This window comes from Bos grunniens, chromosome 16 (genome assembly GCF_055505025.1).
Source record: "Bos grunniens cultivar Pamir isolate PY7600 chromosome 16, Bosgru_T2T1.0, whole genome shotgun sequence".
Classification (NCBI taxonomy): Eukaryota; Metazoa; Chordata; class Mammalia; order Artiodactyla; family Bovidae; genus Bos; species Bos grunniens.
Window position 1 is genome coordinate 47,398,442 of NC_141180.1, and position 24,856 is coordinate 47,423,297.

The window sequence follows — 24,856 nt, forward strand, 5'->3', positions numbered from 1 at the left end:
TTTAACATGTTTGGAAAGTTTTTGCCTCAACATGTAAGACCTGAGCAGATTCTGCAGCTTCACTTAAAGACTGCAGCCTTCTTTCCCCTATGGCAAGTATGTAAGAACATCCATTCATTAATTGTTCACTGCCCACTTCCTATATGCCACATACTGAACTGGGCTCACAGTGTGTATAGACAAATAGGACAAAAAGAGACAGACAAGTAAACCAACAACCGAACTGTGACAAATGTTATCTTAGTAGGATGCATATGTACACAGGGCTTCCCAGGTGGCTCAGTAGTCAAGAATTCACCTGCCACGGCAGGAGACATGGGTTCTATCCCTGGGTCAGGAAGCTCCCCTAGAGGAGGAAATGCCAATCCACTCCTATATTCCTGCCTGGGAAATCCCATGGACAGAGGAGCCTGGTAGGCTACAGTCCATGGGATCGCGAAGAATTGGATGTGACACTGAGTGACTAACACCTTCGCTTTCTTTCATACTGATGTCACCTTGGGGAAAGAATAGTTAATTTAAGAGAAGGGGGAGAAGAGGAGGGAAATATTGAGCAGGTCCTAAAGGAGTAGCTAGCATACATTGGACAAGGATGACACAGGAGTTGGTGGAGGGCAGAGAAGGGTGAGAGGGGTGTGGAGATATCCCAGCAAAACATAGAGACATGCAGTTTTCCATGGCCAAAAAATATGTGGTATGACTGGAGAGGCAAAAAGTGGCCTAGCCCGACTCCACTTGCTGCAATATGCCAGTTTGGAACTGAGTATGAGGCAAGACCTTGGAGCCAGTCCAAGGGGTGTTGTTATTAAAAGTACCAGAAGGGACCTTATTTCACATTTAGCGTGGCCCCCCAATGATCCATTTGAGTGAGGTGTGGGTGTATTTTCATTCTGGAATTTTATACTACAACATTACCACATGCATTGACCGATTTCAATACAGAATTTCCTTATGTTGCTTTATAATTAGAAGCCAGTGATTTGAAGTTCCACAGCGGTACATAGACTAGTGGTGATAGGTTTATGGGAGTGTTTATTTTTAGTTTGGCAAAGACGAGACAGTAAATCTCTCAATTAGTAAACTAAAGCAGCATGGATGAGAAATGCCCACAAGGAGATTAGGAGTTAGAAATAACTCAGCCAGTTAATGGAAGGAAACTTTCATATCACCTACCCATATTTAGAGTATGAAGAACCCACCTAATGTGTGTGTTTGCATGAGCGTGTGTATTGTGTGTGTGTGTGTGTATGTACGCTTGCACACAGTGTCAGTATCCACAGTGGTGCCAGAGATGAGGTCCTTTGCATTCTTCCGGTTCTGTTTAGGAAGTTTATCTCTTTAGGAGTCACTGTGATTGGTATAGACCTATCCACTGGTCAATATCCAGTCACAGTGGGATGAGCTCTCGTCTTTGACTACAGAAGCTTCTCATCCTGCAATTCTTTCAGTGTGACCCCGAAGAGATTTTATTATGAAGTTCTGGGAGACATTTTTCATTTTCATATTTATATTCACATTACGTGGCCTAATGTGTGAAAATATTTAATGAAAGCATGCATTTCTGCCTCTAGATAGAACCTCCTACATTATATTTGAGATTCCATATTAAGTTTGGGAGGAAAAGCAGAGGTGATCCACAAAGCTTAGTTTCAAGAATTTAAGTTTTGGGGTGTATTGAGTCACACTGTATTGATCCTATAACTTCAGGATCTTTAGGAAATATTGACCATTCAGGAGAAAAAAGATTAACTGGCGACCAGCAACAATGAGAATGTTATAGAAAATAATGTTTGTGTTTTAAAGTTACAAAACACCATTAATTCAGTTGTCATGATATTTTGATTTTTAAAGTTGCTTATAAGGTAAGTCCATTTGGATTTATGGCAGGTATTAAACATTGCTCAAAAGGTCCTTTGAACTCCCCCCTGAAAATTGGGAGTCTGTGGAAAGATTGTTGTCTGCTTATGCTGAACAGTTTACTCCATATCAGCTCTCTGAGGTCTGTAGGGGAAATGATGGGAGTTAGTGCATCTGTAGATTAAATTTCTGTCTGTCTCCTCTCTGCCTTGTAGACTGGAAAAAGATAGCATTCAGCAGAGCTTTAGCAATGAAGCAAAGGCCCAAGCCCTTCAGGCCCAGCAAAGAGAGCAGGAGCTGACACAGAAGATACAGCAAATGGAAGCCCAGCATGACAAAACTGGTAGGTGGTAGGGAAAGATTAGAGCCTGGGCACTTGCTCACAAGCCAGGCCCACGCCTTACTGTGAAATGACATCAGGAACACCTGTAACCTTTGGCTGGCCGAAGGGAGCAGATGCTAACTACACCGGAGATTCCGAATTACATATTAGTTAGCGTTTAAAAGAGAAAATGGAAAGTATTGCCCACTGTCTGTTGATTTCAGAGTGCTGCTCTCACATCTGTTGCACCATCTGGATTATGAGTTTATTTACCTGTGTTCAAGAAACGTAAAGCTGAGAGAGACCACAACAAAGTAGAAAAACAAAGGGCTTGTTTTTGGCTGGGTTTTCAGGCACACATGTTATATAAAGAAAATAGCATCAGAAGCTCTGCGGGAAATGCTCTGAGCTTACAGTTAGAGTCTCCTGAATAGCACTGAACAGTTCCCACAGTACACACATTATAGCTACTCTAAAAGCCTAATGAGTTTGCTTCAGCATCCAAACTGGAGAAAAGCTTTAGCCATTAATCGGTTCTTAATTCACTGTCGCAGCTGGATGTAATTCAGTGGCTCCAAATTGATATGTTCCTTTATTTAATCTTTGCAGCTTCGAACATTTTTAGCATTTGTATGATTATCCCACCTCCCCCAACCCAGTCTAAAGTGATGTTTAATCCTTTGCATTCTTCAAGTTCTCACAACTGCTGTTAAAATTCACTAATACAAGGCATTGACCACAGCTGGCAGCTTGGCTAAAAATTGCCATCTTTCATCACATTGGCGCTATTCTGCAGGCTGAGTTGGCCAGTAACTCTTTACCTTTAATTTGAAAGTAAAATGCACTTTGAAAATAGGCAGTTTGATTTGTTCAGTCGGAGCATTCTGTAGTTCCTTTCACTTTTGAGTTGTGTGTTCACAGACAGTGTTAGTCAAAACAAGACAGTGTCAGTCATTATAATTCCACACCACATACTCCAAGCTGATTGTACTATTAAAACGAAAGTTTAATTGATCCTGTCTCTTCCAGAAAAATGTTGCTTAATTTTTAGTGTCTTGATTTATTTTGCTTTGTATGCTATATGCTTTTTTGCCAGTCACTATCGAAAACTGAAGAAGAAAGGGCCTATTAAACATTTCACCTAAAGATAATTTTCATGTGATTTAATATATACTATATTTGATAACATGGTAAAAAAAAAGGTGTTGCTTATAAGTGAAAAATTGCTAACATAAAATTCATTAAATTATTTATTTGCTAATAGACAGGCAAATGTCATATTGATCTTCATAATTCACCCATCACTTTCAGTAGAGATTTTCTTCTCACAGCGTTTGGCCAGAAGAAATGAAAATTTACCAGGCTTACTAGTTGTTTTTCCACTAAAAACAAAAGGAGGAAATTATAGGATAAATTATTGTTTGCCCCCACTACTAGAAGGATTCTGGTGATCAAGGAGTCTTCGGCAGTATCTCTGAATACTAGACAAGAGTATTAACTGAGCCACCATAAGAATACTTCCTTGTATTTTGTACAAAAATGCATACTCTCTTCAGTTTCTTTGGTCAGATCTCTACTGAAGCTCACATTGTTGATGGAAATATAAGGAAAATTATGTATTTTTCTTTTATAAACAGAGAAGTATATGCAAGGTGGGGGTAGTGAAATCTATCAGCAAATATGAAACATAAAGCATGAATTACAATATAGAAAGACTTCCTCAATTATTTTAGTTTTGAATTATCTGATTGTGATAAATTTGACATTCTGTTTAGAATAAAATTTTCAAAAGAAGAGTATATTGAAAATTACAAAGATAAAAAAATCTATGGCTCCACTTGAGGTATTTGACAGTTATGTGCATGTTAAAATTTACACAAAGCTGGTATGATCAGAAAAGTTTCTGGTGTGTAATTACTAGGAAAATAAATGTCTCACAAGATTCAGTGTCTTGCCAGATGAGCATCCCTTTGACCTAGGACCCTAAAAGTGATCTAGCAGCTTACAGGAAACGTGCGGTGGTCAGTCTTGCTGCTTTCACCACTGTGCAGTGCACTGCAGAGCTACAACCATAAACACCTGATGTTTACAGGAGGGTTTATTGTTATTTCTAGAAAATGAACAGTATTCATTGCTGACCTCCCAGAATTCGTTTTTGACAAAGTTGAAGGAAGAGTGCTGCTTGTTAGCCAAGAAACTGGAACAAATCTCTCAGAAAAGCAGGTGGGTAATGTTATTTATGCAGTACTTTCAGAGCACTGTTTATGTGAATGCTGTGATTTTTTTCCCTAAAAGACAGCATTTCCACTGTTTTAGAGTCTAATGTCAAAATTAGATAGGTATTGACATATTCTGTGTAAAAAACATTTTCTCTCTATGAAAATTTTCTTTATTGTCCATATAGACACCTCAGTGTTTTTTCAAAATTAGGTATACATACTATTATTTGACCTTTTTAAGGTTCAGAATTGAAAACTATAAAATGTTAGAACACACGGGTCAAAATGGCAATTATTCTAATAAAACATACAGGTGGGTCAAGCAGTTCTAAAGTCTTATTTTAATATAGTCAACATGTTTTAGTCCATTATAGTTCTCCATGAACACATAACAGCTATCTTTAAGTCAAATGATAATAAATAAAATATGTATGTATAAAAATTAAAGTAGATGACACTTTGAAATAAACCGAAACCATCTTTTCTCCTAAAATTGTTTTATTTTAATAGAACAGCCATCGTTCATTTTATAGGTATATGCTCTTTTATAAATCCATTGATTGAGATCTTAGTGAATTTTTTCTGTACATTGTTCAATCATATTATCACAATAAATGAATTATTTCTATTCTAAATTCTAAGAAACCTGAGTTCTCATCTTAGTTCTGACAGTAACTGTATAATCTTGGAAAAATTTATTTGGCCTGTTTGAACTGCGGTTTCCTCTTGCAAATGAATGATGTTGAGCAGAATCACTTTGACTTGAACTCAAAAGAAATCATTCACTTAACTAGCTAAAGTATCGGTTACAATATAACCTAATGGGAAAATAGTATATCTTCTCTTTTATATTGTTTTGAAACTCATTTATATTATCAAACAGCAAGCAGTAGGGCTCGGCAAACCAACTACTGGCTTAGGTATGTCATTCAGAACGAATTTCTAAGAGGATCAGAGTGTATCTAATCACTCTGAGCCCCATCTTGGGTTCCTGCATCAATAATCTGGCCTAGTTTGTGGAATCCCCATCCCTGAATCTTTTGGAAAATCAGAGCACTTATGAATCCAATTCATTCTGCTCACATGAAGGCAGAAACTCCTATAACCACCCAGAATGTGCTCTGAGTATGCACCTTCTTAGCGAATACTAATTAGATATCTTATTTGGGAAGAGAAAAGGCTCAGAGTGCCAAAATACCCAATATTTCCAGGAAATTTGACAAGGAAACCCAAATAATTTTGCCCTGAAGGAGACCCTCATATCAACAGGAAGTATTCTAACTAGAAATATTTGATTTGCTTCACATAGATACAAACACATTAATAATTTAAGAAAAAATTGGGCCTTAAAAGATTGTGTTATCTTAATATTGCTTTGGGATTGATTACTGATTAATTATCTTGTTGTCTAATTCAGGTATATAAAAGAGAGAGAGAAGCTATATGCTTGCTTTATATTATTTAATTCTCACAACAGCTTGAGACATGAATTATCTACTTTTATGGATGAGGAAACCAATACTCAGAGCATTTAAATAGCTAATAAGTAGGCACACTAAAATTCTAACTTAGATATTTCTGGTTCCAAAGCCTACATATGACCTTTCATAAGAATAATATCTTACATCCACCACAAAAGAAAATCCAGACCAAAGTAATTATGATGGGAAAGTTTAGGAGGGAAAAATTAACCTTTAAATTTCCGTGGAGCATACTTGCGTACGTGAGGGTTAACTGTGAGCCTGGGTTAACCTGTGCCGTGTGCGCTAAGGCCTTCTTTTTCCTGCTCTAGGTCTGTCAGTTTACCCTGGTCTATGAACTTGAACCTCAGCCTCTCTTCTCTTCAGCTCCTCTCACTTCTGAGTCTAGCTCCTGGCCACTACTTTGTAAATTGAACGTATTCCTTTATGTCTGATACAGAGCTGGTGCTGTGCTGTGCTTAGTCGCTCAGTCGTGTCTGACTCTTTGCGACCCCATGGACTGTAGCCTGCCAGGCTCCTCTGTCCATGGGGATTCTCCAGGCAAGAGTACTGGATTGAGTTGCTGTGTCCTCCTCTAGGGGATAATCGCAGCCCAGGGACCAAACCCAGGTCTCCTGCATTGCACGTGGATTCTTTACCATCTGACCTGGTACCCAGTACATACTGAATGATTGAATGAATGAAACAAACAAGCATGGTGTTACCCTTTGTATCATGATATGACTCTGGTTCCAACACTATTTCTTTGTTGATGATGGGCAGTGTGCAATAAAAAAACACTTCAGAATTCAGAAAGAATAAGGTTTGAATCTTGCTTTGCCACTTAGCTTCATAACCTTGGGTCCCTGGCTTAATTTCTCCAAACCTCAGCTTCTCCATTTGTAAAACCCTTTTAAAAACTATGATACAGGATTTCGGTGGGAATTAGAAATGTAGAGAGGAAGATATAGGTATACACATAGCACTAACATCATGCATGGCGCATAAAAGTATACAGTAGGTGCTATTGCTGTCACTGATGGCATCATTTTAAGGGCCTTGACTGGCCATGAGGATATCCCTTCACTAGCAATTATTGCCTTTGCCAGGGTCTGAGTGCCATAATTTGCTGACAGACATAAAGTCTATACCACAGTGGAAAACCTTTCTGAAGGCAATGCAGGATCAGGAAATTGTAGATTTGGTTGTGTTTCAGGTCCTGCTCTGGACTTTGTCTTGTAAATCTGAAGAGTTAAAATATGCATCTACTGTAACTTTATAAGTTGATTCCAAACTAAAACGTAGCAAATAATAAAAACTAAATAAGTTGTAACTTATTATCATTACAACATTTTAGGGCCCCTAAAATTTACAAAATATATGTTTTGTGTGTCTCACAAGAAATTAGTAGATAGGATCAGTTGTGTTTGGGGGTTTCTTATTTGTTTGTTTACTCTTAATTTCTCATCTCACTCTGGCTTCCTACATGAAAGACACTCCATTTTTTGATACTATCTTTGTTTTGAAAACATCTATAAAACTTGTAGGGCTCCGAGTATTTCTTTTAAAATAGAACTGAATTTATGAAGCACTGTAAAGCTCTCCAGTAGTGAGCCTCTATTTCAGTTCAGTTCAGATCAGTCGCTCAGTCGTGTCTGACTCTTCGTGACCCCATGAATTGCCACATGCCAGGCCTCTATTTACCTTCTGCTAAACTTTTGGGATAAATAGTCCCCACCCTGTGCTTTGAGATGAGGAAATCTTGAAGTTTTTCGACTTTTCTAAGCTGTTGTCACTGTGAAAGTGCCATCTCCAAAATCATTTAAACCATAGGGTAATTTTAATCCAGGTTTTCCTTAGAGTAAAACTTTTTCCTGAAAGTAAGTGTATTTATTTCATGTTGACGAACAATTTAAACATATTTTTTTGGTCTGAGAATTTTATGTTATTCAAAATCCCATACTAAATATATGGATTCATGCCATTTATAAGCCTTTTTTTTTTTTTTTAAATCATAGAACTAGTCCTTTGACTAGAGCCCCTGAAGAATCACTGGGTTAGCTGACAATGCAGGGGAACCACTCCCAGACACTCCTACTCTTTACCCCGTCCACATACTAAGCTGCTTTGTGAAAGTGTTTAGAAATGGTTCCTCTGCCTGTGTGTATGTTATATGTGTTTTTTCCGAAGTAGACGTAAGTCGCATTACAGCAGTGCTTATTGCTTCTGCTGTCTGCAAGCCCTCCACAGTGACGAGCCAGGACTTCCTACACAGTATGCCTTCCACACTGCTCGAGTGGTGTCTGTAACCCCAGGTTTTGTGAATAGCACATCTCATTTTAAATCTAAAAGTGAACCGCCAATTTCATGCATTTTATGTAGTTGTTTTTGACCATCAGACAAGAGCAGTAATTCCTTTTTGCTTTTAATTGGCACCAGGCAGACATTCTGGCTGATTTTAGATGAAACTCACATAAACTTTAGCTCCCTTTGTCTTTATTCCCCAGGACTCTGAGAGCTTATTACAGTGATAAGCTTGTTTTCAAAGTTGGTACATGGAGATATTTAAATATCTTTGGTGCAACTGTGATTTTTTTTTTTTCTATTAAAGTGAAGGATGTGTTCCCTCTCCCAAAGCGCTTGGATGAATCAGCACTAAAATGTTTGCAGTGCAGTTTGCAGTGAAATCTACAACATGCCTTGGGAAGAGCTCAGAAAGGTTGGGCACCGGCTAGAAGGGACCCTCTGCCAGCTGCAGACTGGGGATCCAGCATGTGCTAGGTTTTCACCTCTCAACACTTTGGCCCCACTGAAAAGAATAGAACATAGAGCATAGAGCATGGGGTCTACGTGGTTTTGCTTCTCTTTCTTTTCTATCATTGTCACTTTCTGGGTTGCTAGGCTTGTGGATTGATGTCTAACAGTACCCATTGTGTATTTGTGATTTGCGTTTTGTAATTAAGAGGAACAATGGGAGTCCATTGGGTCTCGTTATATATAATGGTTGGTTTAATTTGTTTCACTTCTATCTTGTTAATTGTAAATTGATCATTAAGATTTGAATTCTAATCTGTCACCAGGGTTGTGGGTTTTGAGGCTAAAGCAATGATCCTGGTTTTAATCACTGATGATGAGAAACAAATTTTACAATTTTGGTACATATTGCAGTTCATATATTTTAACACTGTATTTTATGGTGTTATAAATATTGTTAAATGACTTTTAGTGTAGTTTTACTGTGTGGACTATAATGTATAAATTATATTACTGTTTTGGCAACAGTAGGTATCCAACTGTGTGAGTTTAATTGAAGTAAAGAACACACACCCGGTTGAACTATTTTTTTTTTTCCCGTGCGTGTTTAGATGATGTTAGTTTGGGATGCCACAAAAATTATATTATACAGGAAGAAACTGCTATGGCCTCCGTTAATTATTACCAAAAGTTGAATGAGTCTCTAAAAGAATAAAAAATTAAGGGGTCATGTTTTTCCTTAAAAAGCAATCACTGTAATACTAATTATAGTAGTAAAATATTATACTTCATGCAAATGTAATTACACAATATAACTGCTATATAAAAATGCAGAGAGAAGTTCATGCTTCCGTAAAGCCAGAAATTACCTAAATTTTCTATGAAAATGGATTAGAGTCAATTTTCTTTTTATATGATGCTAGGATAGTCATGCCACAAATGTAATCTCAAGCTAACAAAGAAGCTCATAAGTTTACTCTAAACTTTGCAAATGGCTAGTTCTTTCAATGTGTCATGGACTAAAGACAGATAAAAGATAATGAACATATACATGTACCAAATTTTTATTGAACATTAGAAGTTGGTAGGCAAATTACTACTATAAACAAACAAAAAAACATACACATAAAATATGCAAAGCAGAAAAATACTGTAGAAATAAAATACCTGGTAGTAATATGTACTTTACAATTAACATCTATATTTTTGAAATTATATACATAAGATAAACTCAATATCAGGCATTTATTTTCCTGTGACATTACCACCCAGCTAACTGTTGTTGACTTTGGACGTATTTCTTTTCAGTCCTTTTCCATGTGTAGTATATGTGTATGTTACCATACGTTTATATTATGACATCATAGTGTGTGTGTGTGTGTGTGTGTAGTTGCATCTTGCTTTTTTATTTAATATTATCTAATGTACACTTTTCTACACCAGTAAATGCTGTGGAAACATAGTTTTAACTGAATCATTTGTGTGCATAGTAATTCATCAAAATTTTAAAATATTTTAAAATGTAATAAATAATCTAATAATAATTTTATACCTAAATCTGAATTTTTTCATGATCTTTTTAGTTGAGATGTCTGAAAGGAGGATTGCTGGTCCAAGACTATGCACCCTTTTAAGGATGTTAATGTGTATGACTTTGCTTAAGTACTGCACTAAATCCTGCTCAGTATATCTATGTGCATACCAGTATGTGACAAAAAGAAGTGAGAGGTTTTTATAAAAAGAAGTGAGAAGCAGTGTGGCACAGTGGGTGGGGCACCCCATTTAAAGTTGCCAAACAGTGTTTGTATCTGGGCTTGGCTAATAACCATTTGGGTGACCTTAGGCAAATCATTAAATTTCATATTTACCCCACAGAGAAAAGGGAATAAACAGTTACCTTGTAGGATTAATTGAGATCATAATGGAAGGATGAATTCCACAACCTGGTATATTATAGGCATATAACAAATGTTTGACTTTTATTAAAGCCAAATTTATCTGCTTTTATTAGGCATTTCTTTGAATAATAGGGAAATTGAATATTTTCTCAATGTTTATAGACCATTTATGTTTATTCTGTGAATATTTTTCATATCTCTTGTACTTTTTTAATTGGAATTTTGATGAAGAGGGGGGAATAGTGATTTATTATATAATGCTTCTAATATTCATTCATCTCATTTTTTACATCCCCCTTTTTTTTAACTTTGAAAAATTTGTCCCCACTTCTTTTTGTTTCTTATGAACCTTTTCAGAATCAAAGTGACTTTATTTTTTGTCTTAAATACATGTTCATTGTAAAAATTCAGAAAATAAAGAAAAGGGAAAAAAGAAATTTCTAATCCGGACACCAAGAGATATTATTTTTTTATTTTATAAGATAGAATTACTTTATGCTGATTTTTAATATTTCCCTTTTTTACCAATATGTCATGTTTTAGGTCAATATATATGATTCCCTGGTGGCTCAGACGGTAAAACGTCTGTCCGCAATGCAGGAGACCCAGATTCGATCCCTGGGTTGGGAATATCCCCTGGAGAAGGAAATGGCAACCCACTCCAGTACTCTTAGATAGCCATATTATCAGAATAGCATCTTGATAGTTCTTTTTTCATGTAATGTAACTAATCATCTGTTGATACATTTCTGGGTTAAGTTTTATTATATTAGGTTGCAGAACAAGGTTGGATCTAGAAACAGTGTTACAAGGAGCATTCTCATGAAAACATGTTATTTGTGCATAAAAGCTTTATATTTTTATACTGTAAAATCTATGCTTCCTTCCTGATTTTTCTTTTAGTGACTGTTTTTTTTTTTTCTGGGAGAGTACCTGAGAATAGATAAACATTCTTCTGCATTTTTTTCTAATCTGGTTTAAGGGTATTTTTGGTCCTTTAGGAATTTTAGTGCATAGTGCATATTGTGATAGAAAATGCTAACCTTGGAAGAATACTAAATTAACAGCTTTATATAACTGCTCCTAAACTCTTTTATATTGTATGTGATTTTGAAAAGAGAGACAAGTGATTATTTACTTATTTAGACGTTTCAAATATAAGTAAATTGTTATTAGAAAAAGTAAATGTAGATTGAGTTCCTGATCTGAGCTTGAAAATGAGATAATCCTTGCCCTCATGCGTAATCTAGCAAGAAGAATGAGGCGGAGAGCACAGTTCATGGGAATAAATTATAAGTTAATGTATGCATAAAAGCTAGAGGTTTCAAAAAATATGCTAACATATTGAGAACTGCACGCATTAATCAGAACAAGCTTCCTTTGCGATGAAACTTGAACCAAAGTAAAAACAAAATGAGGAATGAGTTGAACTAAAGTGAGAAATTGCTTTTTGCCATGTGAAGCAGTTTGGTCCTTGAAGTAAACTCCTTTAGGAAATCCCAGTCTTTTCCAGGAAAAAAAAAATTAAAAAGGCCATTGCTCCTAATGGAGGAATTCTTTCTTTGGAGGGAAGTAATTTTATATCAAGTGTCTTATGGGTTGGCCAAAAAGTTTGTTTGGGTTTTTCCAAATGAGCCTTTTGGCCAACTCTATATTTAAACTTCAAGAAACAAACTAGTTGTCAACTACTCGTATTTTAATATGCAAGAGTTTTAAGCTTTCAGTTCTAACCTGAGGCAGTGCAGTATGAGGAAACGGTGGAGCGAGAAGTAATGTTTAATTAAAGCAAGGACAAGGATATAATTTTTCTTGGATAGATGTCTTTCTTATCTTCAAATTTTGAGACTTGCAATAGCCACCCAAGACACAGAAGAGGTAGCATATTTCCTGACAGACATCAACCATCATCAAAGTAGATATCTGTAATCCCAAATGAAATTGGTGAAGAATGAAAGAAAATTGCGGGAATGGTACCTGACTTAGCAAATGGAGGAAGAGGAACCTTAAATGTCTGCAGACAAGGTTGCTTGTATGTGAGGCAAGCTGATCTGCTCTGAGGATCCCAGAAAACCTTAGAAGGCAGGAGTGGAACATAGGACTGAAACCAAAGTTGACAGTTCTGCCCCCTACCCCATGCAGCCAGGGGACCATCACTCCTCCACCCAGAAGACTATGGGCTTCCTCTCTGAAGAGATTAAACCAGCAAGCACTGGCTTAAATAGCTGTACTGAAGTTAGAATAGAGGAATTAATTGAAAGTCTACATTCTGAAGGAGACTTGGGTTTGATCTCTGAGTGGGGACGATCCCCTGGAGTAGGAAATGGCAGCCCGCTCCAGTATTCTTACCTGGAGAATCCCATGGACAGAGGAGCCTGGGGGGCCCACAGTCCATGCGGTCTCAAAACGTCTGACAAGACTGAGTGACTGAGTACATACAAGCATGTGTGCACTGCCTTCTGAAAGGTGAGAACACCACCCCTCTACTTCCAATCAGCTCCTAGACCACTGATGGTTAGTGTTGTACACAACAAGCAGAAAACTGGAGAATCCTTCCTTTGAGAAACAGAATGGCCACAGGGGAAGGGATTACAGATACTGATACTATTGGGAATCTCCCATCAGAAAAGATGGCTCACCACTCAATCACTCCACACTAAAGCCTATTCATTTAGGGAAAATATGTATATATATACATGTATGCTCAATCGTGTTCAACTCTTTGAGACCCCATAGACTATAGCCCATTTAGGCACATTTGTCCATGGAATTTTCCAGGTAAGAATACTGGAGTGGGTTGCCATTTCCTTCTCCAGGAAGTCTTCCCCACCCAGAGATCGCACTCATGTCTTTTGTGTCTCCTGCATTGGCAGGCAGATTCTTTACCACTCATGCCACTTAGGAAGCCCCATATAAATGTACACATGTATAATCGTAGTATACTCCTTAGATAACAAGGACCAATATTTATGTAGTTGTTGTAACATAAAACTGATTAACTACAACTGAAATAGTAATTACATTGACAATCTAGACATAGGATCAGGGAGCAGAGAACCACCATTTTTAAAAACTATATTATTTTAATCTTGTGTCATTAAATTAGTTACGTCAATTAAAAGAAACAACTCTTTTTCATAGAAATTAGGCCTGGGGTTGTTCCTGTAACAGCATGGTAGCTTGCCTGTAATAGATACTCAGTAAACATTTGGTAACTTAACAGTAGTCTTTTTAAAAATGGGATTTGATTATCATTTTTCCTTGTTCCTTGAAAAATCTCTCTATTAGAGGAAGTTGTTATTCTTTAATGTGCTACCACTTGAGTTTCTGCAGTGTGTATACCCATCTACTAGGCATTTCGTAATTTTGCAATATTTTATTTTATGTAAAATAATTTTACTGACACATGTTTAAGTGTAGAATTCAAGGAAATGATGAGGTTATACAATAAAAACATGCTCTGGTAACAAAAACCTTTCACATCTGTTATTTCTGTTTACATCTCTTTAGGTCTGAAATAGCTCAGCTCAGTCAAGAAAAGAGGTATACGTATGACAAACTGGAAAAGTTACAGAGAAGAAATGATGAATTAGAGGAACAGTGTGTCCAGCATGGGAGACTACATGAGATAATGAAGCAAAGGTAATAAATACTTTATCATCAACTGCTGTGCCACGTAGCGAATGTGTTTGGTTCAAAAACAGAATGGGAATCGCTCTGGGATAAATAGAGTTCATGCTTACTGTGGTACTCAAGGAGCATGCGCAAAATCTAATACTTTATATATTTATGTTTTCTCAATTTAGGTGGTTCTTATTATACGCAGAGAGGAGAGCACGTTCCCTCTTCACTATTCTCTAAAGACACAGAAGTATGTTTAATATAGAATACTGTAGGAAAACTATCTACCTTTAAGGTGGAAGTTGGTAAAGTAATATGCAGAAATCTCAAAACTTCTCTTCTAGAAATTAGGTTTTGTATGTTTGTAAGGTTAGGCATGTAATAGCCTAAGAAAATTAGATGTCTTAATCAGAGGTAGTTGTTACTGTTGTTTAGTCACTAAGTTGTGTCCAACTCTTTTGCGACCCCATGGGCTTAGCCTGCCAGGCTCCTCTGTACATGGAATTTCCCAGGTAAGAACACCGGAGCAGACTGCCTTTTCATTCTCCAGGGGATCTTCCTGACCTCAGGATCAAACCCACATCTTCTGCATTGGCAGGCAGATTCTTTACTACTGAGCTACCAGGAAAGCAAATATATATTTATTTCAAATAAAATGTTTTTACTTAAAATTCCCATCTTAATTGTATTATGTAAAATAATTAAATAATTTTAAAATTTCTATGGGTTTCATAAAACTATATACTTCTGTGAAGGGGATTTTTAGAATCAAAATAAATCTGGAGATACTAAAGCAGACACGGAGGCAATGTAGATGTCCTGAGTGTAGAGGAAGGTTGGGACATCAAGCATTGATCAGGAATTAATTTTGGACAGGAAAGAGTTACTTCCTACACTGCTATATGTGTGGTTGAAAAGAGCATGTGAACTGTTGAGGGCAGGTTTATGGATATGGTGCTGGTAAAGTAAGCTGAGGCCAGAATTTGTTTGCTGTGTATTTATTAGTCAGCTATTTTGTACCAAGTCACTGTAGTTGGCCAGGGAATAGAAAAATAAAAAGGATCTTCACCTCTGCCTCCTTCCCATAGTTGCAAGCTCCCCCTCTATTTGAGCTGGTCGAGGCTTTATGAGCCCAGAGTCCAGGGCAGCCGTGATGCCAGCTGCCATCTGGGGTGGGTGACTTGTGGCTGCTCTGTGCCTCCTGAAACCCCAGAAGCAGAAAGGAGGGATGTTCTGGGGGACAGCCACCCTTGGCAGCCTGAGCAGGAGTTGGTTGCCTGGAGGGTTGTTTTCATTTATTTGTTTTGATCTCCTGTTTTCTTGGTTTTGCATAAACCAAAAGTTTTTTGATATGAAATCTGGGGAGTATAGTGATCAAACTTTCCCCATTCCAGAGGTAATTTCTTGACTTGATCTTTCCTCATTAAGAAGAGTAATCAAAATATATACTAAAGTTCCCTGGGTAGTGATGGTCAGAAAAACTGACCGAAAATTACAGGTCATTTCTGCAGTTCTTATGGACAGTGTCAAAATCTATTAAGTGAATGTTTTCGAAGTCAAAACAGCTTACTGAGAATGCCAATGCATATTTCATGGGCCTCCACGCCTCGCGGAGCTCCTGTGATGCTGCACAAGCACCAGTAGTTTGACTTCCCATGATCTGGGGGAAGGACATTTAGTTCATACTGCATTACCAGTGTTGCACTGACGTCATCTTGCTCTTCAAATACTGCTCTTCTTAATTTTAGCTATAAGATAATCTCAATTTAGTTTCACGATCATTGATTTCACTTGTTGTGAGTTGTTTGCTAACCTCTTATAATGCAATACTTCGTATTTGCAACAGCAGTGTATTATTTTCTCAAGAAATATGCTTCACGTCCTGTATGAGTTGTAATTCAGAAGTGAATCATCCGTCATCTCTTTTGCTAAAGCAAATGTATGTATAATCCCCACCTCCTATCTGTCCATCACCACCACCAGTTTTCTTTAGAGAAGTACTCCTTTGGTGATGAACTGCTTGGGAATCTGTGTGTTTAAATAACTGACAACATAGTTTTTAAAGTAAATTAGCATAATTGATGTGTTATTTTAGATTTATATGCCATTATTTTATAATATCAAATTGTGATCACTGGTATGTAGTCCATATGTTGCTAGGAAAGAAGCTCATTTCAACTCTGTTTGAAACGTTTCTTTGTTATCACTAGCTTTCATTTTGCTAGACCGTGGATTAGGTAGCCTGCCTCCCCTAAGGGGTCTAAAGACAAACAATCTGAGAGTGTTGTGGAGAGGGAAAAAGGAAGCTACACAAACCAGAAACAGCTTAGAAAACGTGACCCTTCCCCGCCCCCAGATTGTACAAAATTTATGTCAATTGGGGTCAGCAAGCAATTTCTTTAAAATCCAATTATTCTATGCGTTATTGGCAAATCCCTAAGAGGACTGGAAGGCATTTTCAGTTACATTTTATTGGGAAGACCTGAAATCAGATGCTTTCCTTCCAGTAACAGAGGAAGTTCTAGCTATAGGAGTTAGATTTTGATCTGAGGGTGAATAAATTATATAAAGCAGGCTGTGCAGTTGCTATAGCTAGAACAAAGCAGACAGTATCATAACTGATCACCTGGGAGAAAATTAAATGAGAAATATACCCAACAAAAGAGAAGGAGGGAAATGTCAGGCTTTTTGGTATAATTCATGCTTCTTAGAATAGGCCCTATATCCAAGGAAGGGGAAAATACTCTTTGACTTATTTGTGTGTGCATGCATGCTCGGTCATGTCTCACTCTTTGCAACCCTTTGGACTGTAACCCGCCAGGCTCCTCTGCCCATGGGATTTTTCAGGCAAAAATAGAGTGGGGCTCAGTCATTTCCAGCTCTTTGGGATCCATGGACTGTAGCCTGCCAGGCTCCTCTGTCCATGGAATTCTCCCGGCAGGAACACTGGAGTGGGTTGTCAAATATTTATTGAGTGCTTATTATATAGCACTGATGTGCTTGGATAAATCTGCTTGTCCTGAAGACATCCTGCCCTTATGGAGCTTCCATTCGTTTAACTACATTCTGGTTCTAGTCCTGTGCTTTTTAAGACCTAAAACTGAAAGTAGAGAGACAGTATTGTTGACCTAAAACAATAAAACAGCCAGTTATTTTACTAACAAAATAGGTTAATTTGAGAACAGCAAGGGTATACAATTCAGGACATGTAATCTGTAGCATACCACAGGCAAGTCCAAATAACAAAGGAGAAGAATGTTATTTTCTAGAAAAGGAGTTGGTGGAGCTGTTATTAAACAAAGAGTTCATTGGAGGAAACTGGGAATTTGAAGTAGTGGCTTTTCATTGGCTGAATTGTGACAGTCTCTAAAGGGCCAGGTTGTTGCCTGGCAAAGAGTCTTTTTTTCTTTCTTTCTTTCTTTCTTTCTCTTGCTGGGTTAAAGGAGTAACCTTCTACCTGTTGGAGATACAAAGTATGTCTTTTCCTCTTGGGTTTGGGCTGACTGCAGCCATGAAATTAAAAGACGCTTACTCCTTGGAAGGAAAGTTATGACCAACCTAGATAGCATATTCAAAAGCAGAGACATTACTTTGCCAACAAAGGTCTGTCTAGTCAAGGCTATGGTTTTTCTTGTGGTCATGTATGGATGTGAGAGTTGGACTGTGAAGAAGGCTGGGCACCAAAGAATTGATGCTTTTGAACTGTGGTGTTGGAGAAGACTCTTGAGATTCCCTTGGACTGCAAGGAGATCCAACCAGTCCGTTCTGAAGGAGATCAGTCCTGGGATTTCTTTGGAAGGAATGATGCTAAAGCTGAAACTCCAGTATTTTGGCCACCTCATGGGAAGAGTTGACTCATTGGAAAAGACTCTGATGCTGGGAGGGATTGGGGACAGGAGGAGAAGGGGACGACAGAGGATGAGATGGCTGGATGGCATCACTGACTCGATGGACATGAGTATGAGTGAACTCCAGGAGTTGGTGATGGACAGGGAGGCCTGGCATGCTGCGATTCATGGGATCGCAAAGAGTCAGACACGACTGAGCGACTGATCTGATCTGATCTGATCTGGAGTGCTAGGGCTTGAGAGTTCCCCCTACTGGCCTCCCAACTCCATTTTAAATAAGATTTCTATTTACTAATTTTCACAGTATGTACAGTGGTTAAGAGCATGCACCCTAGAAGAAGGCTTTCTTCCTAGATGTGAGGTCAAAAGCAAATTTCTTAAATCATAAATTTAATCTTTCTTATTTCCTAACTTTATCACTTTCATTATCTGAAAAACACTACCTTATTAGGCTGTGATAATGGCCTAAAACAACCCCTGAAAACTCTTTAGAACAGTGTCTGTGTCCACAACGAATTTCCCACTATTAATCATTCAGCATCCTTCATTCAGCATACTTACCAACTCCTTAACACATACACCAGGTTCTGTTCTAGATTTTGGACATCCAACAGAAACTTGAGAGGCAAAAGTTCTAGAAAGTAGTTTATTTATATTATGGGTTAAATAGGCTATTGTGAAAGCAGTCTGTAAAACAAAATACCGTGTTTACATGATGTTATTTCTAAGGATAAATGCCTTCTGAGTTTTCAACAGCTGATTTATAGAACAACATTTCAGACCATACTTGTGATATGCCTATGATATTCCAAGTGTTTGTGAGCATATGAATGTATGTGTGTGTTTGTTTAGAAAAAAAGAATGTATCTCCATGCTTAAGATCCCTAAAAATGTCTTCCATATATCCAATGTAAGCCTCTCTGAGTCAGTTCCTTCTTTAAAGCCAAATTTATCATTTTGGTTTTATCTTTTAGGTAGATTGAGAACTTTTGATTAGCATTTTTGTTATCCTAACTCTTGTGATTTAAATTGTGATTTATGCTTTCAAATTAAATACAATTCATTTTTCATTTCTGTGATCCCATTTGTTATATTGCTTTTTAAACTTCCAGTAATTTTGAACTTTGTATGTTCAATGTGAAAACTTAAACTAGATTGCTTGGTTTGTGCTATATTTTGTATTTTCTAGCTTATTAATATACCCTGATTTTATTAACATTTATTAAGCATTGAGCATACAAAGGCTTTGGCATAGTCAATAAAGCAGAAATAGATGTTTTTCTGGAACTCTCTTGCTTTTTCCATGATCCAGTGGATGTTGGCAATTTGATCTCTGGTTCCTCTGCCTTTTCTAAAACCAGCTTGAACATCTGGAAGTTCACAGTTCATGTATTGCTGAAGCCTGGCTTGGAAAATTTTAAGCATTACTTTACTAGTGTGTGAGATGAGTGAAATTGTGTGGTAGTTTGAGCATTCTTTGGCAATGCCTTTCTTTGGGATTGGAATGAAAACTGACCTTTTCCAGTCTTGTGGCCACTGCTGAGTTTTCCAAATTTGCTGGCATATTGAGTGCAGCACTTTCACAGCATCATCTTTCAGGATTTGAAATAGCTCAACTGGAATTCCATCACCTCCACTAGCTTTGTTCGTAGTGATGCTTTCTAAGGCCCACTTGACTTCACATTCCAGGATGTCTGGCTCTAGGTGAGTGATCACACCATCATGATTATCTTGGTCATGAAGATCTTTTTTGTACAGTTCTTCTGTGTATTCTTGCCACCTCTTCTTAATATCTTCTGCTTCTGTTAGGTCCATACCATTTCTGTCCTTTATCAAGCACATCTTTGCATGAAATGTTCCCTTGGTATCTCTAATTTTCTTGAAGAGATCCCTAGTCTTTCCCATTCTATTGTTTCTATTTCCTTGCATTGATTGCTGAGGAAGGCTTTCTTATCTCTCCTTGCTATTCTTTGGAACTCTGCGTTCAAATGGGTATATCTTTCCTTTTCTCCTTTGCTTTTCGCTTCCCTTCTCTTCACAGCTATTTGTAAGGCCTCCTCTGACAGCCATTTTGCTTTTTGGCATTTCTTTTTCTTGGGGATGGTCTTGATTCCTGTCTCTTGTACAATGTCACGAGCCTCCATCCATAGTTCATCAGGCACTCTATCATATCTAGTCCCTTAAATCTATTTCTCACTTCCACTGTATAGTCATAAGGGATTTGATTTAGGTCATACCTGAATGGTCTAGTGGTTTTCCCCACTTTCTTCAATTTAAGTCTGAATTTGGCAATAAGGAGTTCATGATCCGAGCCACAGTCAGCTCCCAGTCTTGTTTTTGCTGACTGTATAGAGCTTTTCCATCTTTGGCTGCAAAGAATATAATCAATCTGATTTTGCTGTGAACCATCTGGTGATGTCCATGTGTAGAGTCTTCTCTTGTGGAAAATTCTGAAAGAGATGGGCATACCAGACCACTTGACCTGCCTTTTGAGAAACCTGTATGCAGGTCAGGAAGCAACAGTTAGAACTAGACATGGAACAACAGACTGGTTCCAAATAGGAAAAGGAGTACATCAAGGCTGTATTGAAGGCAATGGCACCCCACTCCAGTACACTTGCCTGGAAAATCCCATGGATGGAGGAGCCTGGAAGGCTGCAATCCATGGGGTCGCTGAGGGTCAGACACGACTGAGCGACTTCACTTTCACTTTTCCCTTTCATGTATTGGAGAAGGAAATGTCAACCCACTCCAGTGTTCCTGCCTGGAGAATCCCAGGGACGGGGAGCCTGGTGGGCTGCCGTCTATGGGGTTGCACAGAGTTGGACACGACTGAAGTGACTTAGCTGCAGCAGCCCGGTAGGGGTACATGTCTCCTCTCCTGTTCCCAGTCTTTCTTGTGAGCATCCAGTGGAAGGAAGCCTTTGGAAAAGTGCTAAAGAATGAGTGTGAACTCTTCTTGTCCTCTTGTGTCTGGGGCTCCCAGGAGTTCTAGACAATCACACTAGATGACCACCCTCTTAAAAACTGGTTAAAATGTTGCCTGCTTTCACCTTCCCTCCTTTTATAGTGGCTGTTTCTCTTCCCCATGCTCTGTCAAAGGTAAAACAACTCAAGTGTTTCTGCCTCTCCTCAGAGAGGCACACTGCTTTTTGGAATTTAATTCACCTACTTATTGTCCAACCTCAGCTCTTTGACTGGCTCGAGAACAAATACGGTTTTGTTGACTATCTGACTTTTTTCTCTCATTGTTAGGGTGGGAGTAACATTTTTGTGTGTGTCGCTTTCTGCGTATTAAGAGGGCTTCCCTGGTAGCTCAGTGGTAGAGAATCCACCTGCCAATGCAGGAGACACAGGCTCAGTCCCTGGGTCAGGAAGATCTCCTGGAAGAGGAAATGGCAACCCACTCCAGTATACTTGCCCAGAAAATCCCAAGAACAGAGGAGTTTGGTGGGCTACAGTCCATGAGGTCACAAAGAGTCAGACATGACTTAGCGACTAAACAACAACATATTTAGAGAAAGTAAGACTCTCAGAAATTAGACCTGGAAGGGTCTTTCTCTTGAGTCATGTAAAAATGTTTGAAACTTATCCTGAGCACCATGAGAAGGAGCTGTTAAAGGATGTTAAGCAGGTAGGAGAGTGGGGGTTGGCATTTCTGTGATGTTAACCTTTTAAACATCATGGTATTTATCTCCTACTTGGTGAGCTAGAAGGGCCCCTTCATAGCTTTCTGCTTATCATTTCCCATCTGTAGTTTGTTTCTGATTTCTGAGTTTATTGACTTTTTCACCAGTCATTTTTCTTACACTATCAAACTACTTACATTTCCATGACTTATTATATCTTTTCATACCTGTTTTTGGATGTTTTAATTAACTGGGTAATTTCAACTATGACTTCACCAATCCCTTCACTTCTGCTGTCCCAGAACTTGAGCAAGGATTAAATGCTAATGTATATTTTAGTTGAAACCTAGGACAGTGAGAGTGAGGGAAAGGAAGGAAGGTGAGGCATGGAAGAATGCAAAATCACGTAAGGCGATGTTACTGTACCGGCAACTGCCTTATAATAAGCCACAGAGTCACAGCCACACAGGCTGTTTCTGGGCAGGCTGTACAGAGAAACTGCTCCTCCAAATAGCTCACTGGAGGAAGGAAAGGAGAGGGAATTTATCTGCCCCACTTCCATCTCATGTCTCCCATGGGTCCAGAATTTTCATCATGGGAGATAATTCCCCTGTACTTCATATTGCATTTATCAGTCCTTTTAGCTGTTGCTTCAGAAGTCAAATCCTAAATTCTAGAAGTTGGCATGTCACTGGACTCTCAAGTGGCAGGAGGAACCTGAGACTGGAGTTGTATGCAGTGAGCCTCGGGTGGCAGAACCAAGAGGGTTCCATGAACTCAAATAACTCAATAGCAGTAGCAAGGGATTGAGCCCAGGAAAAGATGGCCCTGAGCGAATCTGATATATCTGTCATGGAGAATATTAATAACATTAAATAATGTCAACCTCAAGGCCAGCCCTTGAGAAAACCTTCATTATGTGCATCTCCAATCATTCCAACTGCTTCACTTCTATTCCCTTCCAGAGCCATCAGTTACCATTCACTGCTTATGAGCATTCTTGCAACCATGTCTTCGTTAAATGTCTCTCATTTCCTTTGCTTCATTCTCCTCATGGAAACTCTACCTTGGCTTCTGCTCTCCAAGCAAGCCTGGGCATCACATTGCCACTGGATGTGTAAGAGGCCCCTCAGTACATGCTAACGGACACACAAACCAGAGACAGCTGCTCCATCCTCTCTAAGATCTTGGAGCAATTAGTATTCATTTCTATTTCTTTATGTTCTTTTACTTTCCCCATTTGTGCTATAAGATTATTGCAAGCAGGCCTCATGTCTTCTGCGGAAACCCAGCAAATTATAAGGAAAAGAACCCTGGATAAGGAGCAAAAGCTCAGAGTTTGTGGGCCAGCCATGTCACCTGACGATGTATGATCATGGCCAAGCCAAATAAATTCTTTCAGCTTCAATTTCTTCACCCATAAAATGAGGATTGAATACTATGCAGATTAGTAATGGGGATCTAACCAGAACATAGATGTGAAAATATTTGGAAATCATAAGCACTATATAAATATAGTACAGTATTAGTATAGTCAACTGTCGTGCCTGGGGATGTGTGCTCTTTGTGCCCAGCTTTTTGCGAGCCCATAGACTGTAGCCCGCCAGGCTCCTCTGTCCATGGAATTTTCCAGGCAAGAATATTGGAGTGGGTCGCCATTTCCTCCTCTAGGAGATCTTCCTGCCCCAGGGATTGAACTCACATCTCTTGTGTCTCCTGCCTTGGCAGGCAGATTCTTTACCACTGTGCTACCTGGGAAGCCCAGTCAACTGTCTTGTAATCATAGTATTATGGAATCACAGTATCTGTTAGGTAGATGGGACTGTGATCTCTAACACAGCACTACATTTTTGTAATAAAAGAATCTGCAGCAGAGAGGCATTGAGTAATTGAAGTATTGGATCAATTCTATTACGATAATGTTGTTGTTCAGTCACTAACTCGTATCCGACTCTTTGCAACCCCATGGACTGGAGTATACCAGGGTTCCGTGTTCTTCACTATCTCCCAGAGTTTGCTCAAACTCATGTCTACTGAGTCAGTGATGCCATCCAACCATTTCATCCATCTCATTGAGATAATCCTCATCTCCTATTTTTTTAGAGGGGGAAACTGAGTCTCCAAGAGATTGTGTGACTTATCCACAGACACTTCACTAATATGTTGCATCTCTAGTCTAAAAATGCAAGGTTATCTAATGCTGGAGCCCATGATTCCATCAGTGTGCTTCAGTACCTCTCCAAGTTTCCCTGAGAAGCCAGCACCTGAGCCAGCCCTGGGCTCCAGGTCTCCGGAGTCCCAGGTCACAAAAGCCCTCCAGCAGATTTTCCCATTCTAAGTCATGAGTGACAGTGTGGCATCTAAGAGTCGACGTCTCCACTAGTGGCTTTCATGTGCTTTAGAAATCTCCCCAGCTTATGGCAAGACTAAATGAGCTTTTAAGAAGATTCGTAAATTGCTAATAGAGCATGTGGTACATAGTGGTTAAAAACATGCTGTTTCTGGAGCTTCTTGCCTGGATTCTAAGCCCAGCCCCACCAAGGAACAGGCTGTGGATGTTAGGCAAGTCTCTTCACTTCTTGGTGATTCTGTCTCCTCAGGTGTAAAAGGAGGGAAGATGGTTCCCATTGCCTAGTGTTATTCTGAGATCGAAGTGAGCTTAGTGTCTGCTAGTCACATAGGAAACAGTGTATACCTGTGTTAAATAATAAGCTCTTGGATTTTATTTTGCAATTCAGACTTAATAGTGTATCATCATTAAATAAAACAAAATAGAAACACAAAATATTCATAGCAGGTCTTCCTTTAAAACAAAATAAGCTGCACTGATGGCTAGGACCGCAAACATAGCTCACTTTTCTCCCAGAAAACTCTCTGTCTTAGGCTGCTCTAGTGGAATTTTGTTCCGAGGCAGACCTTTTCCACGTGACCTGGGAGGGGCCATCCCGACAGAGCCCATGACGTCTCAACTCAAAGAAGAGCTGCCGGGTTTTCAGCTCTGAGCAGCTGGGCGCTTGGAGTTGAGGCTGCATTTGCAGCCCTGTGGGTGGTATTCCTTTCGTGCTCTGTTAGTTCTGTCATGTTGCTCAAAAGATCAGCATCCAGAATCAATAGAACCCGAACTGTGGGATCCCGTGTTGTTTTTGACATTTCTTTGATCATTTTGAACAAAATAACTTCTAAGGTGATTACATAAGGAGTATAATGCTTTCAGTCCTTTTTAAAGTGTTTTCGTTTGTTTAGTTAAACAT

The 24,856-nt window shown here is 38.7% G+C and overlaps 1 protein-coding gene across 25 annotated transcripts in view; it reads left to right on the forward strand.

Moving 5' to 3' along the window:
• Positions 1–24,856, forward strand: part of SDCCAG8 (SHH signaling and ciliogenesis regulator SDCCAG8) — a 244,979-nt gene that overhangs the window by 163,693 nt on the left and 56,430 nt on the right. For 18 of the 25 annotated variants that reach the window (XM_086344898.1, XM_086344900.1, XM_086344899.1 and 15 more), the window contains 3 exons: positions 2,073–2,200; positions 4,294–4,402; positions 14,018–14,149. In XM_086344898.1, coding sequence (XP_086201024.1) covers positions 2,073–2,200; positions 4,294–4,402; positions 14,018–14,149 — 369 coding nt within the window. The remainder of the gene's footprint in view (positions 1–2,072; positions 2,201–4,293; positions 4,403–14,017; positions 14,150–24,856) is intronic. The other 7 variants (XM_086344888.1, XM_086344889.1, XM_086344893.1 and 4 more) reach the window with 1 other exon arrangement.